The 18,934-nt window shown below is 41.7% G+C and overlaps 1 protein-coding gene across 1 annotated transcript in view; it reads left to right on the top strand.

Annotated features, from left to right (window-relative positions):
• The window catches only part of TMEM156 (transmembrane protein 156), a 36,694-nt gene extending 18,253 nt beyond the window's left edge, over nt 1-18,441 (top strand). The window contains exons 9-11 of the mRNA XM_068403264.1: nt 11,699-11,766; nt 17,878-18,018; nt 18,298-18,441. Coding sequence (XP_068259365.1) covers nt 11,699-11,766; nt 17,878-18,018; nt 18,298-18,441 — 353 coding nt within the window. The remainder of the gene's footprint in view (nt 1-11,698; nt 11,767-17,877; nt 18,019-18,297) is intronic.
• The last annotated feature ends 493 nt before the right edge of the window (nt 18,442-18,934 follow it).

The raw sequence follows: 18,934 nt of genomic DNA, 5'->3' as shown, positions 1-18,934 counted from the left end.
AGAGATACCTCTTCCTGGCAATACTTCTAATGCCTAGAAACGGAACAGATGCTACTTGAATAAGTAATACAGACTAATGTATCAATTGCATAGACAAGGTTATGGCTACTTGGACAGATTATATTACTGTTTATGGTGAATTTTTTAGGTTAAAAGCTTAAGAAGCTCCTTCTTTATATCTATTTAAATTGGATGGAGTTTTACTGAAAACTCAATATCACGTCCTGCCATCTTTCTAATGTGTTAAAAAATTGATGTACTGAAGAGTGGTTTGATTTTTGTGCTTCATGTGGAACCATAAACAATGAAGTTGTATGTTGAGAGCAGAGCTAAAGAAGAAATTTTGAACAGCATTGCTGACAAAAGATGAGGTACTGCCATAATAAATTAATAATTGAGCTAGAGTATTGTTTGGCTTTTGAGAGAGACTAGGTGGGTTACAGGACAGCATATTATAGTAATTAAAAGTACTGACCACTTTTAAATTTATTTCCATCCATAGATCTTACAAGGCCTTACAAAGATAGAAAGTTGTCATTATTACTATTCTAAAATGAGGATATCAGGAGGCAGAGAAGGATAACGTGACTTGGGAAGTCTGTGACATAGATGAGAGCAGTTCTCAGATCATCTGAGTTCAGCTGTTTGCCATTTGGATGTCATGAGCTTTTGCTGAGTGAGCAGGCCCTTTCCCAGAGCCCCATCAGCCTTTCTGTAGGGCAGTTTCTTCTTTTCTCCAGGGACTCCTCCCAGCCACTTCAGTACTAGGCTATTTCTGTTTCTGATACCTGACAACTGTCTCTCAGGTAAACCCTGTGTTCATCTTCCCCATATCCCTGTCTGCTACTTACGTGCCCATCTTAATTGTTTCCTGTGAGACCATTTACTCTCAGCTTAAAAAAAAGACATTTCTAAGGTTGTAATAGGATGTGTTGCTAAGGGGGTGCTCACTAGTGTTCAGTACCTTCATTTATACAGTATTATGGCTGATCAGTAGCATGCTTTGTCCTTCCAGGATGCTGGGTTCACCAAAACTCATCTTTTAGAAGCAGGAAAAAAACCAACATGGCCCATTCCTGTGCAAATTTAACTTTTGTGTTCCTAGAGGTGGGAGTAACTGTTGGGATTGACCTGCTAACACTACTTTTGCTTTCATTATCTTAAGTGTTATGTATTAAAGGACAGAAAGAAGAGATGGAACAACTTTGCAGACCTTTGATAGCTCTGTGAGGCAATATATGAGATCCAGGACACTTTGGGAGGAAGGTATCCCTTTCCTTAATCTCTGGGTCAGTGACTGAAAGAAGATTAGGTATCTTGAAAAACCTCAAATACTTTGTTCCAGTGCTGCACTGTACAGAATCAGGCTTGTTTTCCTGGTCGTAACACAGTCTTCCTGTCCGAAGGACCGCTGGCAGCGAATTGAAAGCTGTATGTGATATGTGGGATTAAGGCCAAATACATGAAATTGTAATGTTACATGACATTGTGTGGAAAGATTATTAAAAGGTGTGGCTGGAGAGGGAAGAACTTAGATCTAGGTCTTGCCTTTCATCACATTAGGTTTTGAATAACATTTCTGAAAGGAATATTGTCTCAAAGCTAAATACTCTGTGAAAACAATAAAAGCACTTTCTGCTTTAGTTTTGCTTCACTTCCTGCAAAGAAACACTTCCCCCTTTACCTGATAAGGTCAGATTAAACTCATGACTACTTGTGTTCATGGGTGGCTCAGTGGCTAACAACACTGCAGTTCCAGGAAAGCTTGCTAGGTAGAAGTACTTTTGGTCATTGTGGTCTACTTTTATCATGAGTGCTAGGGTTGTCTCTATGAAGCCTCTAGAATGCTACTAAAGACTAGTTTCCTCAACACGGAGGAGCTGGCTGCATTAGAAGTGCTGCACATGAACAGCTGAGTACTGAGACTGCAAAATGCCAAGATGATTAAATTCCCAGAATTGACAAAGACAGTTATAGATTCCATCAACTTGATAAAATCTGGTTTTTTTTCCAAGAAGGAGGTGAGATGGAGATAAGAAATGTGTACCAGGAGCTTTTTGATCAAAAATTATAATCTTTGTATCACACTACCAGCTGGTGCCCTGAAGCAATACAAGAGCCTCAAACAAGGAAGGGTTCTAGCCTGAGCTAGAAAACTGAGAGCGCTCCACTGGGGACAGAGCTTACACCTGTCCTTCTCTGCTTCAAATCTGGCTTCAGTCTGGTTGGTAGGAGTTACCTCAGTGCCTTCCCTGGATCAAACAGGCAAGACAAGGACAGGCAAACCACTTTCGAGTTATGCTTTTACTCCTTTCCAGCTAGCTGAAGCTGCACTCAGAGAAAGCATTAACCACAGCACGGGGTGTTTATTTGGTTTCTGTGTAAGGAGACTAGCTACACAGTAGGTGTGGTAGGAGTAACAGCAGCTGTAAGGAGGAGGAAATGGAAAAGTGAGGATCACTCTTATCACCATGATTATTGCTACTGAGCTGGAGAAGCTGCTGATGGCCTCAGCAGTGGCCCTTAACCCACCACATTGGAAGCTAAAAGGTGGGACAATGTTGGTTTTAGCCACAGAAATTTAGTAAGTTAAAAATCCAGATCGGACGGGAGAGCAAAGTATAAAGCATACTATTTGCTTGTTGCTCCAGACTGCAAAAGGGAAGTATTTGTCTTGCTAATAGATGGAGAGCGATCAATAATCAATGACACATTGCTGCTTTCTGCTGAGTTTTTCTTTTTTGTGTCAGAAAAAGACATTCCTCTTTTTATAAATGTCTTTTGAATGTCTTTACATTTAAGACAATACTGTTGACCATAGAATGTAAGTATATTGCTAAACATATGACAACACACATGGCCATACACGTGTGTGGTCATGTTTATCAATATACTTATGTCCTATGTGTGTGCATTTGTGTGTGTGAGTACAGAGGTGCACGCTCATGCTCCATTACTTACTGTTCATTGGTTACTGTCACACTGACAGCTCATTCAGCTAATAACAAAATGTACCAACTTCTGCACTTGTACCTTTGCCAAAGGGGAATCTTTTCAGCAGAGTTCACTTCATGTCTCTATGTATTTTCACCGGAAGTATTATTATGACATTTGAGTGCTGAAGTTAAGGATTGCCTGTACACCAATCCATGCAGCATGGGGAATAAACAGGAGTTAGAAATCCGTGTTCGGTCGGGGGGCTATGATTTAGTGGCAATTACAGAGACTTGGTGGGACGCCTCGCATGACTGGAATGTGGTCATGGATGGCTATGTTCTGTTCAGGAAAGACAGGCCGCTAAGGAGAGGTGGTGGAGTTGCTCTTTATGTGAGTGAGCAGCTAGAATGTATTGAGTTCTGTCCAGGGGCGGATCAGGAGCGAGTTGAGAGTTTGTGGGTGCGAATTAAGGGGCAGGCTGGCAGGGGTGATACTGTTGTGGGTGTCTATTACAGGCCACCGGATCAGGATGAGGAGGTTGACGAGGCCTTCTACAGGCAGCTGAGAGCAGTCTCTCAATTACAGGGCCTGGTTGTTGTGGGGGATTTCAACTACCCTGATATTTGCTGGGAGGCCTACTCAGCCAGCCATCCTCAGTCCAGGAGGTTCCTCCAGTGCATTGATGATAACTTTCTGATGCAAATGGTGGATGAGCCAACTAGGAGAGGAGCGTTGCTGGATCTTATCCTCACTAACAAGGAGGGTCTGGTTGAAGCGGTGAAGGTTGAGGGCAGCCTTGGTTGTAGTGACCATGAGATGGTAGAGTTCAGGATCTCATGTGGCAGGAACAGAATAGCTAGCAGAATCACAACCCTGGACTTCAGGAGGGCCAACTTTGGCCTTTTCAAGCAATTGCTAGGGGAAATCCCATGGGACAGGGTACTAGAAGGTAAGGGGGCCCAAGATAGTTGGTTAGCATTCAAGGACTGCTTCTTCCGAGCTCAAGATCAGAGCATCCCAGCAGGTAGGAAGTCAAGGAAGGGTACCAGGAGACCTGCATGGTTAAACAGGGAACTGCTGGGCAAACTCAAGTGGAAGAAGAGGGTGTACAGATCATGGAAGGAGGGGCTGCCCACTTGGGAGGAATATAGGTCTGTTGTCAGAGGATGTAGGGAGGCAACTAGGAAAGCTAAGGCCTCCTTGGAATTAAACCTTGCAAGAGAGGTCAAGGACAACAGAAAGGGCTTCTTCAAATACATTGCAGGTAAAGCCAACACTAGAGGCAATGTAGGCCCACTGATGAATGAGGTGGGGGCCCTGGAGACAGAGGATAAAAAGAAGGCGGAGTTACTGAATGCCTTCTTTGCCTCTGTCTATACTGCTGGAGGCTGTCCCGAGGAGCCCCGGACCCCTGAGGCCCCAGAAGAAGTCACGATAGAGGAGGAATCTGTCTTGGTTGATGAGGGCTGGGTCAGGGACCAATTAAGCAACCTGGACATCCATAAATCCATGGGCCCTGATGGGATGCACCCGCGGGTGCTGAGGGAGCTGGCGGAAGTCATTGCTAGGCCACTCTCCATCATCTTTGCTTAGTTGTGGGCAACGGGAGAGGTGCCTGAGGACTGGAGGAAAGCGAATGTCACTCCAGTCTTCAAAAAGGGCAAGAAGGAGGACCCGGGTAACTATAGACCGGTCAGCCTCACCTCCATCCCCGGAAAGGTGATGGAACAACTTGTTCTTGGTGCTGTCTCTAGGCACATCAAAGATAGGGGGATCATTAGGGGCACTCAGCATGGCTTCACCAAGGGGAAGTCATGCTTAACCAACTTGATAGCCTTTTATGAGGATGTAACCCGGTGGATAGATGATGGTAAAGCTATGGATGTGGTCTATCTTGATTTCAGTAAAGCGTTTGACACGGTCTCCCACAGCATCCTCGCAGCTAAACTGAGGAAGTGTGGTCTGGATGATCGGGTAGTGAGGTGGATTGTGAACTGGCTGAAGGAAAGAAGCCAGAGAGTGGTGGTCAATGGGACAGAGTCCAGTTGGAGGCCTGTGTCTAGCGGAGTCCCTCAAGGGTCGGTACTGGGACCAGTTCTATTCAATATATTCATTAATGACTTGGATGAGGGAATAGAGTGCACTGTCAGCAAGTTCGCTGATGACACAAAACTGGGAGGAGTGGCTGACACACCAGAAGGCTGCGCAGCCATTCAGAGAGACCTAGACAGGCTGGAGAGTTGGGCGGGGAGAAATTTAATGAACTATAACAAGGGCAAGTGTAGAGTCCTGCATCTGGGCAAGAACAACCCCATGTACCAGTACAAGTTGGGGACAGACCTGTTGGAGAGCAGCGTAGGGGAAAGGGACCTGGGGGTCCTAGTGGACAGCAGGATGACCATGAGGGTGTATTAGAAGGGGTGTGGTTAGCAGGTCAAGAGAGGTTCTCCTCCCCCTCTACTGTGCCCTGGTGAGGCCGCATCTGGAATATTGTGTCCAGTTCTGGGCCCCTCAGTTCAAGAAGGACAGGGAACTGCTAGAGAGAGTCCAGCGCAGAGCCACGAAGATGATTAAGGGAGTGGAACATCTCCCTTATGAGGAGAGGCTGAGGGAGCTGGGTCTCTTTAGCTTAGAGAAGAGGAGACTGAGGGGTGACCTCATTAATGTTTTTAAATATGTAAAGGGCAAGTGTCAAGAGGATGGAGCCAGGCTCTTCTCAGTGACATCCCTTGACAGGACAAGGGGCAATGGGTACAAGCTGGAACACAGGAGGTTCCACATAAATATGAGGAAAAACTTCTTTACGGTGAGGGTGACCAAACACTGGAACAGGCTGCCCAGAGAGGTTGTGGAGTCTCCTTCTCTGGAGACATTCAAAACCCGCCTGGACGCGTTTCTGTGTGATATGGTCTAGGTAATCCTGCTTCGGCAGGGGGATTGGACTAGATGATCTTTCGAGGTCCCTTCCAATCCCTAACATTCTGTGATTCTGTGATTCTGTGATCCTCCCCTGTTTCTGACACCTTGCGTTAAACCATCATATTAGCAACTGTCCTGGAATGGATGAATGAGAGAAGTCTCTCGAGTGCTTTATGACAGTCCTGTCTTTACATATGACAGCTGTAGATGTATTTCCTTAGTGCTGTCAAAAGGTGACATTAATTATCGTAAATTTCAAGGCTGCTGTTTGTTTAGATAGGAAGCATGAACATTTTATTCAGGGCAAATATTTGCATTCGGAAGCAATGCTGTTCAGGGGACAGCATGCTAGAACAAGGCTCTGGAGACCCAGCTTTTTCTGTCTCTGCCGATGATACCTCATTACTAATTTGCACCACGGCAAGAACTGTTTATCCTCAGCTAAAACAGATTGTGTAGTGCTTTTAACTTACAAAGCACTACTTGCATCAACTGGTACTTTTAACTTTAAAAGCACTACTTGCATCAACTATTATTTTTAGCAGCTCTAAAATGCTATGGGATGTATATCTGGGTCTGCTTTTTTTTTCTTAAGTGAATACTCTTTTCTGTGACAGATGAAAAGACAAACAAGAAGCTGGACTGATAGCAAGAAATCTGGGAGAGCAGACCAGAAGGAGAAATACTGAATTTCTGTATCAAAGCGAGGCTACTATCTCCCTTTACTTAAAAAAATGCAGCATGTGAAACCATGAGAGGACTAGCGTTTCTGAATGTACTTGATTCAATTGCCATTCTCTAAAACAGTGGGGGCAAAGAATAAGTGGATTAAGAAACAAAAGTGGGCAAATAAGAGTGAAATCACCATGCCCATTAAAACACCCCTATATACGTTGAACAGCCTATCTGAAGGTATTACAGAATTCAGCAAGATGATTTTGCTGATGGTTATCCCTGAAATAATTAAGTAGGGAAGGTTTTGGCTGAACTTGCCCTGGGAGGCTTAAGAAAACCTGTCTCGAGGAGTGATTTCTCTCTGTGTCTGTGTCCTGCCCTTGTGACAGTCTGTCTTTCCCCAGTGATGGGGCCATGTAGAGTCTGGGCAGACTGGCTGTGCGGGTCTTGCTGGTGTCTGCCATACCGAAGGTGCACTTCAATCTTACAGTGATCAGAATAAAAGTCGCATGTGTATCAGAATAAAAATCGCATGTGTATAGCATGAAGAGTAGTTGTGAGCCCTCTCCTGCAGTACTTCTGTCCTCTGCCTGTTTAAGGGAAAGCAGCATTGTATTCTCTGAATAAAAAGGAGTATTAATGCATTTCATGAATGACCAGGGACAGGACAGTGTTCTCTTTTCTCTGGGGTAATTAGAGACAGATACAGACCTGACAGTTCCTGGATGAAGTGCTGCCATTTTATGAGGAAAGAAAGAAGGAAAACTCAGTGTCTTAAAGCCAACTGTTGTGGACTTTTTTTTTTTTGGTAAAAAGTGTACAGTGTCATGCTCTGAGCTGTTAGATCAAATTCACACAAATTGATCACTATTACCGTGAACACTTTATTTACTGCATCAGTCTCTTTGACAGTCAATGCCCCAAGGCAAGATGAAACAATCTTAGTGTCCTGCCTCCCATTAATTCTCTTAATAAAACCAGTGGATGTGCCAAAGGCTTCATAAAAGCTAATGAGAGTTCCACATCAGCAACTGCCAGAGATTTTTAGTGCACTGCCTTTTGCCATCAGCACTTCCATCTCTCTTTGTAAAGAGCTTTGAGATCCTGGAACACATAAGGTTCTTCATGTCTCTCTATTTCTTTGAGTGACAGTGTAGCTGTATAGTTAGATAAGACAAGTTGGTCTCCCAGTGAATATAGAATTTAAGGCACGATCTTATCTTCAGGTGAAATGGATTATAAAACTGGAACATAAGGTAGATGACAGGTAACTGACAGGGATGATGCACAGGGGAAGCATGTGTATGGCTAAAAAGGTGAAAACCTCTTTCACAGAAATGGTAAAATAAAACAAGTTGATGGGTCCTGTCCCTTTCCTCTCTTACAATCTGAAAGCATGTGGACATGAAACCTCCCATGTAGGATGGTTGGCACAAGTGATCAGTAAGTACCTAGGTGTATGAGAGGCTGATGGCTATCCAGCTACATTCAAGGTAACATCACTGCTGTTGTTTTCTAAGGATACCCTCCCTTAGCAATTTAGAAATTTAATTGTGCAGATTCTAGTCTAATACCAGGAAAATTCAATGCATGTCCACCTAGGATATTACCTGGGCTTGGCTCAGGGCCCTGCTGCCTTTCTTTAGAGGTCTTTAATTGCCATTGTTGCAGAACTTAGTAGCACAAACAGAAAGGGCAACTGAAAAGATTCCTTGCCTGCTTTTCCTTATGTGATTGTGGCTATACAAAAATGTGTTCATATTTAAAAGAATCCCTCTCCTGTCTGTCTTTGAGCAAGACACCCACACAAATGACAGAAGATACAAATTATTCAGGGAAAACAGTGAAACTCATAGTTCAAAACATTCTAGCAAAGGCACATACCAAGTGTACTCAGGACCGAGTTGAGCTGTTTTTATAAATCATGCATGTATTTGTGAAGAACAGTAGGTGTGATTTTAAATTGCTGGGATCCTTCCAATTGTCCTTTTGACACTTTTTCTGAAAAGTGTCATTTCAGTGCTCAGAAGTGATAGTACTGTGTTTAAAGTATATATATAAAATTGGGCGTGATGCTGCTGAAGGCAGAAGCTCCTACTAATACTGACATACTGGGTTTTCCAGTTGGCCATTTCTGCAAGATGTCATTTTTTATGCTTTCGTGAATTCCTGTAGAGAACTATGAAAAAAGATTTATGCCCACATGCAGCTTTAAATTGTTTTCAGGACTGTATGCAGTCACTCAATTCCATATTTATTTTTTAAATATAATGAAAGATAATTCCTCCTCTGTTTCTGCTTCCATAATAGATTCAAGTCTTAATCATATGTTAAAATGAAAACTCCTCTCAGTATGAAAGAGCTCGCAGAATCAGATTGCTGAGCACATTCCAGAGTACTTGGCACAATTATTGGGCTCCACATAAAATGCATGCCAGGATGCATTTCTCTCCAAAACAGACACTTAGAGGATGCTGAAGGGAAGCACTCCTGCTTGCTTGCAGCACCGGCCCGTAATGGGCACTGTGCAGGCTGTTTGACCCCCCTGTTCCATCAGCTGACATCAGTTTTTGATGCATTGTATCCTGCCTACACTTGTCATTTTCTAGCTCACTTCAGCAGCTGCTGCCTCCACTATGATTTCACAGCCAAGGAACACTTCTTATCCCAGTTCTTCTGATGTAAAGGAAAAGGGAGACAGATGTTGTTATTGGGCCTGCAGCTACATGAACTACCAGAAGGGGTGACAAGCTACGTTTGCTTTTGCACTCAGAGTGAGAGTATGAAGTACAGAAATCCTGTGCTTCCCCTCCACCCCCCCCACCCAGCACTGTATAGTTCCCTAAAAACTACAATGAGCTTGACTGGGATCTGGGCATTTTCATATCTCAAGGTTGCAGTCCAAATTTCAAAAGTCTCATTGATGATTACTGAGGAGTATTTTTCACTTGGGGAATATGGAAAAAGCTGCTCGTTTCATTATTTCCAAATTTGTCCTATTGTATATGAGTATAGTATGGGAAATGCAGCTGGACACAAGTTTGCAAATTCTTCCGTCCAGCTGGTGGTTCAGATTGGTCTATTTTTTCCCATGAGGATAATGTAGCTTATTATGGCTCGGCTGAAGTAAGACCTTGTTAATACCCCAAATTTACTTCCGAACACCCTGCTGCAGGTGGAGTAGTTCATGAAGAGATGACCAGGAGCTGACACAGAGCAACAGATTCTGGAGTGGAGGCAGATATCACACAAAACTCTTCTCCCCTCATCTAGCTGCCAGGAGGGAAGAAGAGTGAAGCCTGCTCTGTTATTTGAAGGAAAGATATCAATCACCTGTTAAAGAGAGTTCCAGACTGAACCCTACGTAGATGGAGACACCCTGCAGAAACCAGTTTGAGATGCTTCATGGACATCCTTACTGGTGCACTGAGGCCAGGTGGATGTGGGGAAAGCTCTCTCGGGCAGCTTCTGGCTCTGCCCACTGTTATGTTGCCAAGCTTCCTGGAAAGGGAGTAAGGTCCAGTGCTTCTCACTCAGGTTCCTGTATCATACTCTCGGGCAGGTATCTATACCACACCCTGCCACCAGGTACTATTCGGAAGTCTTTTGTTCCAATCTCATGTGTATCTTCTATTTTGTCTGTCTCTTAGTTACAATGTTATTTTCTTTTGCAATAAAGAGGAGAATTCATTACCGCGAAAGTCAAAAGAATGACATTTAAGATAAATTAGGAAAGATGGCTTTTTTAACCTCCTCTTTTTATCTGATACTGTTTTCTTTTGGTTTAGATGTTGCCATATTAAATATGATTACTATTGGATGAAAGAAGACCACATCATACACCACAGAAGAAAGCATCTCCATTTCCAGTTTGGGGGAGCTGTGTTACCCATCCTTTCATGAGAATGCCAACTATGCATTTTGGCGGAGAAGCTCCATTTTATCTATCATCAGAACTATTTGGTATTAAGAAAATATGAATGATGGACAACCATGTTTTGCTGTAGAAACAACTTCAGTAGGAGAGTATAGATTTCACATCTATTTTCAGTTCATTTATACTTAATCATATGGTTGTGAGATAATCCTTGCAATAATTTAATTTTCCATCAGAGAAGAAATTTATTTTCTATTCTCCATAGGATAAGAAAGTCTCTTTAAAGATGGAAATGATCCTCTACTTGGATGAAATGAGCAAATTTTTCAGCCTATTTAATGCTCTAGGTGACTACAATGCTTAAAGGATAGAATTTCTGACTGTCAAGGAAGGTGGCCAAAAGATCATAGAAGAAGAGAATTCTGCAGTACATTTTAATTTCTGCAGTAAACCAGGAAGACCTTCATAAATTCTGCAACATCTCAGTGGATAAAGAAAAAAATGTGGAAAAATAGTAATTTGGCTTCAAACCACAAAATCGTTATTATCGTTTTTCAGTAACTCATTAAGACACCAAATGGGTTTTGCACTTTTTGATAAATTGCGTTTCTATCTGTTGTACTAGCTTAGGTCATTAGCATTCAGACTCATTATCTCCAGGATACCTTTCCTTACTTTCCATTTCTGACTGCTCCTCTGAGCGTAAGGGAGCTGTTCGGGCTGAGCAGGGTCCCAAACTCATTCCGTGCTAACACATTATTTGTGAATACAATTTAAGCCTCAATTACTAAGCAGAGACAGAAACTGCGGAGCCAGGACTTCAGACTCCCTTGTGCTAAATCCATCAGGAGGAACAGATTGTAAACTGCCCATTGCAAATATGATATGCAGCAATTTAGGATCATGTTCATACTTTGTAACCTCCATCCCTTACATTTATATAGCTTTTCCCTCCTGAAGCTTTCTGAAATTGCTTCTCCAGTCCCTATACTGCACCAAGCAGTTCAGATTTAATAGGAATAGTCAGTGAACATTAGCTTCTGAATGATTTGAGGCCATATGGAATGTTTTATATTTAGTTGGATAAGTCTGAAGCATTTGTTTCTATTGTTTGTTACCATCTTATAAAAAAATCAGAGAAAAATACCGACTGTCTTGATTTGGGGGCTTTTGAGGCTTTATTGCTCGTCTGTGGTAATAAAGCTTTTCAGAAATGGATTTTTTAATACAGTCTATAAAATAAACCTTTGACAATTTGTTTCTGGTTGCTTTTTTTCGTTCTTACGATAGAGCAGCAACTTACAGATGAAGAGACATCACCTATCTCAAATCACTGCAGAATTGCTAAGGCTATTTTAGTCAGTGTTTAAATGCTTCAAATGATGGCACTATCTATCACTCTTGCCTTTCAGTAATCCAGGGATCTTGTTGATAGGGACAGCCCTGCTCCTTGTGACCCCAATTTAATTTACTTTCTCCTATGATTCAATTCCATTATTCTTGCTGCCTATAACCTCCCTCTTTTCTTTTCCTTGGATGGCTAAGCTGTCACTTAGTATTTTATCACCCACAGTTACACCACAGCTCAGTGTTTGGTTTGACTACTCTGGAACATTCCATCTTCCAAGTTACCTTTAGAAACACCAAGAACAAGTAAACCCAAAAGGCTCTTATAAGCTTTCAGTCTCTGTTGAGTAGAGCTTACCTTGTCTTGCAAGGATGATCCAAACTGCAGGAAACAGTGGGAAAAGGGGGAGATGTTGGTAAGAAGGGTAAGAAAAAAATGTGATCCTAAGGTAATTCAGGTTGAAGGGGTCCTCAGGCAGTCTCTAGTCTAACCTCCTTACACTGGAGGAGGAAGGAGAGGACTAAAAAGCAACCAGTTTAGTGTCTTCCCATTTTCTCCCGAGATCCTCTGGGTTTCTCTCCTCCCATGTCCTCTTAACCCCTTGTCTTCATTGCTGGCTTTTTCAGAACTGAACACGTGAGGAGAGAAAGGATGTCCTGGTGCAGTCTTTCAAGCACGAGATAAGGGGCAGGAGAGAAGAACCTCAGAAATCAGTGGGGGGAAGGAGGCATGAAGGTGGAGGAGAGTGGGGTGAACAAGACTGGTGGGGAAGACAGGACTGATGGTGTGCAGAAATGTGCAAAATGGACATGGGGCAGAACTGGTAAGGGAGCTGGAGGGAAGGCACAGACCACCTTAAACACCAGTGCCGTATAAGCTGCTGGTACAGTGTCTGAGGTAAGCAGAGGCAGGAAGAGTAGGACTGCATTCTTACAAGTCTAGTAAATGGGTTGAGAGGCTTCTGCGGGTGTTTAAAAGCTGTTTGAATTACCAAGTGTTCTGGCTTTCGTTTGGCTGACACTGTCAGACTCCTGAACTGGCACCTTTTGTCGAACGCCTTTCAGCCTCAACCCTGTAGTGCGGAAGAGAAACTGCACACATTTGCTTGAGTAATGTCTTCACGCCTTCCTCTTTACAGCAGCAGCAAATCCAGTTCACTAAGAATTACGCTTAGTCCTCGCTGTGGTGTTTTTAGACTCCTTTTGCATGTTATTGTAGCGTGTTGCATGAGAAATGTTCTTTCACTCCTTGGGTAGAATGTCTGAAAGGTAGAATGAGTAGCTAGTGCTCTGCTTTGAGTCTGTTCGAGCACCTCCTCAACAGACTGTAAAGGGAAGCTGTGAAAAGGAGATCAAAGTGGGGAGACTAATAAGGAGTTCTTAGCAGATGTGTGCTCAGGGACTTTTGGGGTGCAGGCAACAAAGGGAGAATGAGCACTGCAGATGTGGAGTGACCAAATTAGCTGTCTTCTTTTCTTTGAGCTCTTCCTCTTTGAATGTTCTTATCTTTGACTTACTTCCTTCAAGTTCACGCAGATTTTCATTTTACTTCAGATGTGCCGTTATTCCAGTTCCTCTGGAACTAATCAGATGCCATCTCTCGTTTATTCTGAACAATGCTGAAAAATTCTTTTAGAGAAACTTTTCTCTAATCCGACCTTGAAAATTGTTGCAATTTCCAGAGAGCACGTCCTTTTTTTTTTTTTCTTTGAAAACAATTTTCCCTCCCTCATCTTTTTAATGCCAATTTTTGACACTTTATTTTTTCTTTTTTAATTCTAAAGCTGCACACCATCATCAATATTATGAATGCTGAAGTAAGAGCATGGAAAATGTACTGGTTGCACACTAAAAGCAGCTGGTTATGTCCTCATATTCTCAGCAACAAAGGTTGACCTGAGACAGAAAAAAAGTGTTTCAAGTCCAGAGGGCTTTCCAGTCAGACTGTAAGAATTTCAAAGTAGGTCAGACTAGCTGATGGTGTCATGTTAAGCCTTGCTCCAAGATGGTTTTAAAAAAAACTCAGGTAAGTCCTTTTCCACTCTTTACATTCTTTTGAGACTAACAGAAAGGACAGGGCTGTCATTTGAAATAGAAGTGGAATGTCTCAAAGATAATCCTATGAGCCAGGTGGCTGCTTGTATGATAAAAAACACTTCTGTGAATCAGAAAAAAGGTGAAAAATCTGTATTTGTCACTCAAAATACTGTGGTGTTTCAGACTCGTTAAAGTTGTTATGAATCCTGACTGGTGGGTGACACTGGAAACATCATTAAAAAGCATCTCAAATTGTAATGACGGTGATTTTGTATTATATGATTGAGGCACATTTTAGAGGAAGATATTAATGGCTTCAGTGGATGATCTAAGCAGCATGAAAAAAGGGGAAGAGACAGTTCTTTTGTTTAGCTGTCTCAAGCAATGGATGGTGGAGTGTAGGAGCAAATCATGGGGAAGAGATGTTTACACATGAATAGACTATACCCTAAAAAGCAGCAAACAACTTAGAGCTTACTTTGTTTTGTTTGCCTAAAAAAAAAAAGGCAAATACCTTTAATATACAAGTACAGCAAGTGACTCATCTAATAGTTTACTTCTAGCTCATCCTTCAGTGATGACCTGTAATAGTGGATCATCTGCAAGGTTGTAGGTATGCAGACACTGCTTTAAATTTCATCTTGATAAATTTCTCAATTTCATGAGTGCAAAAGCCTGCCTCCTTTGTCTCTGCATAAAAAGGTGCGCTCAGAAGTGAATGGAATGCCATGAAAAACAGATCTGCTCAAAAGAACAGGTAATTTTCACAATCTAGGTTATTTTTTAAATAAGTACTTAAAACCTAGTAGTTTCACAAGTGCCAAGGCACACTCAGTGTACTGACCTGGAAAAAGGTGGTGATGAAAGAGAGAACAATCTCCCTTAAAAGTTTAAGGCAATGTCTGTTTTTGTCAGACTCTCAGTAAAATCACACTCATCATTCCAAAGGTAAATCACAAAATCAGAAAGTGAAAGACTTCACTGAGTACATCCTCCTGTTGCATTATGCTTCAAAATGTTCTTTTTTAGTATTCTGTCTCAGTCCAGTATCTCAAATGATTTATTTAACTGATGGAAAAATACAAACCTGTGTAAACAAAATATTCTGGTTACATCCACACAGTACTTTTCTACTGAAATATTATTTACCTAAAATTTATTTAAAAGATATAACATTCCATCTCCCTAGGACAAAATGATTGCATCTGAGATCAGATGGAGTATCCCTATGCTCATATTCTGCCCTACTTCCTGTCCTACATTGTACGGATGTAAATACTTTAAGTCCACACGTTATTTTTCATAGCTTCTTTTACTTTAGGGTAAGGTACTTTATTCAATACATACATTATTTAAGCAAGACAGTGAAACTTCTAGTAAGGCATATCTCAAGCAAGCAATCTTTGTCTTAAGAATGCCCCTCAACGATTTCAAACATTATCCCCTGAGGCTTCTAATACTATATTGTTGAGCCTCTGCTAAAAGGCACCACTATTAGTCAACACATTTTCCTGACAGGTTTAACACTATATTTTCTGCACCGCATTTCAGAGAACAAAAAGATCCGTATGAAGAAGTAACTAAATTAATTTATGTCTGAAAACATTAACTCAGCATAGGAACAATATGAAACAGCTATTGCTATGTTCCATGACTCATTTGGCAGTAATACCACGTTTACAGACACCTGATGCAGAGCTCTACTCCAAAGTGGACAGAAAGGCTTCTTGATGAAAAATACAGATGAAATTAAAGTAAATATAAATCTAGGATGTAATGATTGATAGGCGAAAACACTAGACTTTTCTTGACAGCCTTCATTTGAAAAATAAACAAGCTTTTAACCAGGTGTTATATTCTGTTCACCAGCATAGAACAACAGAAAAAAACTCCTTTGAACAAACAGGCCTTTTTACAAGCTACTGAATGCTTTCACCGATGTCCAGATCTTTAAAACTGAAAACTGCTCACGATGAAGCGTATGGAGCAAGTACATGGTCCTCAGTAATCCTCACTGAGGAGTTGTTCTTCTGGGTCAAAGCGTGTATACAAAAATGACCCCTGGTCAAGTGAGTACAAGTGTGTGTCTCTTCCAGCAGCCAGAGAAGACTACTAGAGTACGTTTATTCTCCCCCAAGTGCAGAAGCCAGAGAAGCACTGGGTGTGATGCAGTGTTTTGCATCCAGTAAGCATTATTTTGTAATACACTTTTGAAAAGATGCTTTCAGAAATAAAGCAATGCCAAATGGAAGTGTCATGGATATAACGGTTGCTGAGAGCTGTATCCTACCTCTGGGCTACTGAGTCTGCTTACCAGTTGCATTTTCCCGTGTCCCTCTTTCTCCCATGTTGTAGTAATGTTAGCTGTTCAATATGGCATAAATACCAATGAATGTCAAGCTCTGTTTGTCTTTTCAGCTGCCAAGGGGCTTGCTTATTTTTGTTCACATCATTGTAAGTTTTTTTTAAATTCTGTGCAAGTGGATTTGAAGCCTGTACTCCTTCTACTTACCCAGAAAGGTATCTCAAATCTGTTAAATTACAGGGTGGCAGAAGATAGATTTTGTGTAATAAGCCTTATTCAGGGATAGTGAAATTTCATCTCTAAATAACAAAAGATGGAAAAGTCACTACGTGTGTGACAGCAGAACAGGGACCGCAATAGTATAAGACACAAACACATCTTTCTGTCCTCTCTTACTTGGACTCACAAAAGTTACCATGTGCAAAGCAGATACATGGTTTCTCATTTCTGATAAACAGGACAGTATTTCCTCATGCTCTATTTCATTAATTTTACGATGCATGAACTATCCTTCTATGATTAAACATATTCAGATGTTAAGTACAATTAAAAAGCATTTAAATACAATTAATGAATGTATTGAGAAGAAAAAAAACACAAAGTAGATGAAAGAAACTTAATAAACAATGAAAATCCAGGAGAACAGGCTACATAAAATATTGGAAGGTTCTTCCTGTCTACGAGGTAAACTAGCCTAAACAAACTCTGAGGTTCACAGCTCAGGATTTTAAGCTAAGGATATGGACAAATTATCACGGTTGCTAGTGTCATTATGAAACGTCATTCCTGCTGCTCAGTTATGCTCTATCTAGCTACTGCCCCAGAGAAAAGGTGACTGCTATGACATATGACCTCCCCACCCAAAGTAATTCTCTTATAACTGCTTTTCACAGCTTCCTTTCTATGCCCCAAAACTGTATTTCTGAATTGTCAGCATCAGTAACTTTCATTTGATAAAAAGGTTCATAATGTTTAAAGCCCAAATTAAACCCCGAAGTGCTAATCTGGTAACACATCTGAGAGGAGATTATTTTGGGGGTATTTCAGTCGCCAAACAAAAGGGAAATTTTCTATTCCTTGCATATTAAAAAGAGTACTTTGGCCTGCAATGTTGTTCACCTGTTATGTTACTAATACTTAAGAATTTTTTTTAATCATAAGATGATAAGTTTAATAAGATAGGTATACTGGGAAAAAGGGGTACTGTGTTTGCTATAGAGTCTGCAGAGTTAGCCATAGGATGTTAAATTTTAACAGGTTACCGTGGAAATCCCATTAGGTGACTTACTGGACCTAAGAGACCGTCATGGACAGTAGTTGAATACAATAAGGTTGCCTGGACTTCCTGCTTTAGAACTAGCTAGAACTGGTCTTGAGGATTGACCAAGAGCCAAGGTGTTAATACGCCTGCGCAAGAAGGAGAGGTGAAAAGTGCACAGCGAGGAAGACATACGGCCTTCATCGCAGAGACCCCGGCCCACGACCACCAGAAGAAAATACGCATGCGCAACCAGGAGGAGTTAAAGGCGGAGACTATGGAAATGATTTCTCGGAACTCATTATAATAAAGACCACCTTTTCGCGGAAAAGTTATGCATATGTATAAGAATTCATGGAATATGTAACATTTTACTACATAAATACAGAATGATTTCTCAAGGGAGGCGCGCACGGTTTTTGGAGGGACTACCTCCTCGTGCCGCCCAGCTGCAATAAAGGTGTGCCTGCTTCTTAATGCTACATTGGTGTTAAGAGGTTTTATTCCCGATTTCGGTGACAGTTTTGGCGACCCAGATGGGACCTTGCGAGCGAGACTGAAGGAGATCGAGTGTTGATCCGACTCCAGCCGGCGCCGAGGGATTCTCGGAGGGGAAGCATCACCCTCGACTCACAACAGCTCCTCGCAACGTCCCCTGGAGAGGTAAGGCACATCCTTCAAAATCCTAGTCTGGTTCTGGATAACCTGCCCGTAAGACGCGGCGAAAGCTTCGCAGGGTTGGGGTATAGGGCGCCCGTCCTGGGTCTATTCAGCTGCCGCTGAATTAGACATTTGGTAGTCTGCCCGTCAGTCATAAACGAAAGTTATTGCAGGGTTGGACATCTGGTTCTGGTTCGGGTTACATGTTTTGTTTAATTGTTGTTGAATTAGATCTTTGGTATCTGATTGCTTAAACATTTGAAATCTGTTGGTTTCTATCAGGTGTATAAGTGTGTGATTGGTGTGTGTCTGAGACGTGCACTTGAGCACGAAGTGAGTGCGGAGTCCCGATCCGCAGTTCCAACGTCCCGCGAGGGGCTTGGTCGGAGACGGACGAAGCGTTTGATTTGTGTTTTAAATAAATAAAAAGATCAGTAAAATGGCATCAGGACTTGCAAAGTTAAAACTGTTTAAGAGCAAAAGTGTGGGGAGTTTAACAGGAGAGGAAAAGGTACCAAAAACTTCACCGTTAGGATGTTTGTTGTCACATTGGGGGGAAATACATGAGGATTTGCGTAAAAATCAAATGATAGAGTATTGTAATAATTGGTGGCCATTGTATGTTTTAGAAGATCAGGAAAGGTGGCCAAGAAATGGAACGCTGAAATATAATACTATACTACAATTAATGCTGTTTTGCCGAAGGGAAGGAAAGTGGAATGAAGTACCATATGTGGATTTGTTCTTTTATCTGAGACAACGAACTGATTGGCAAGATGAATGTAAATTGATTAGCCGGGATAATTTGGTAATGACGCTTGCCTCAGAAGAAAATAAGAAAAAGAGTTGTTGTTCCGCTTGTGACATTGGTAGGAGATGTATTAGATGTGTTGCACCTAGGGAAGATGAAGTGGAATTA

The sequence above is a fragment of the Nyctibius grandis genome, chromosome 6 (genome assembly GCF_013368605.1).
Source record: "Nyctibius grandis isolate bNycGra1 chromosome 6, bNycGra1.pri, whole genome shotgun sequence".
Taxonomy (NCBI): Eukaryota; Metazoa; Chordata; class Aves; order Nyctibiiformes; family Nyctibiidae; genus Nyctibius; species Nyctibius grandis.
The sequence above is the reverse complement of the archived record's forward strand: the minus strand, read 5'-3'. Positions and strand labels throughout refer to the sequence as shown.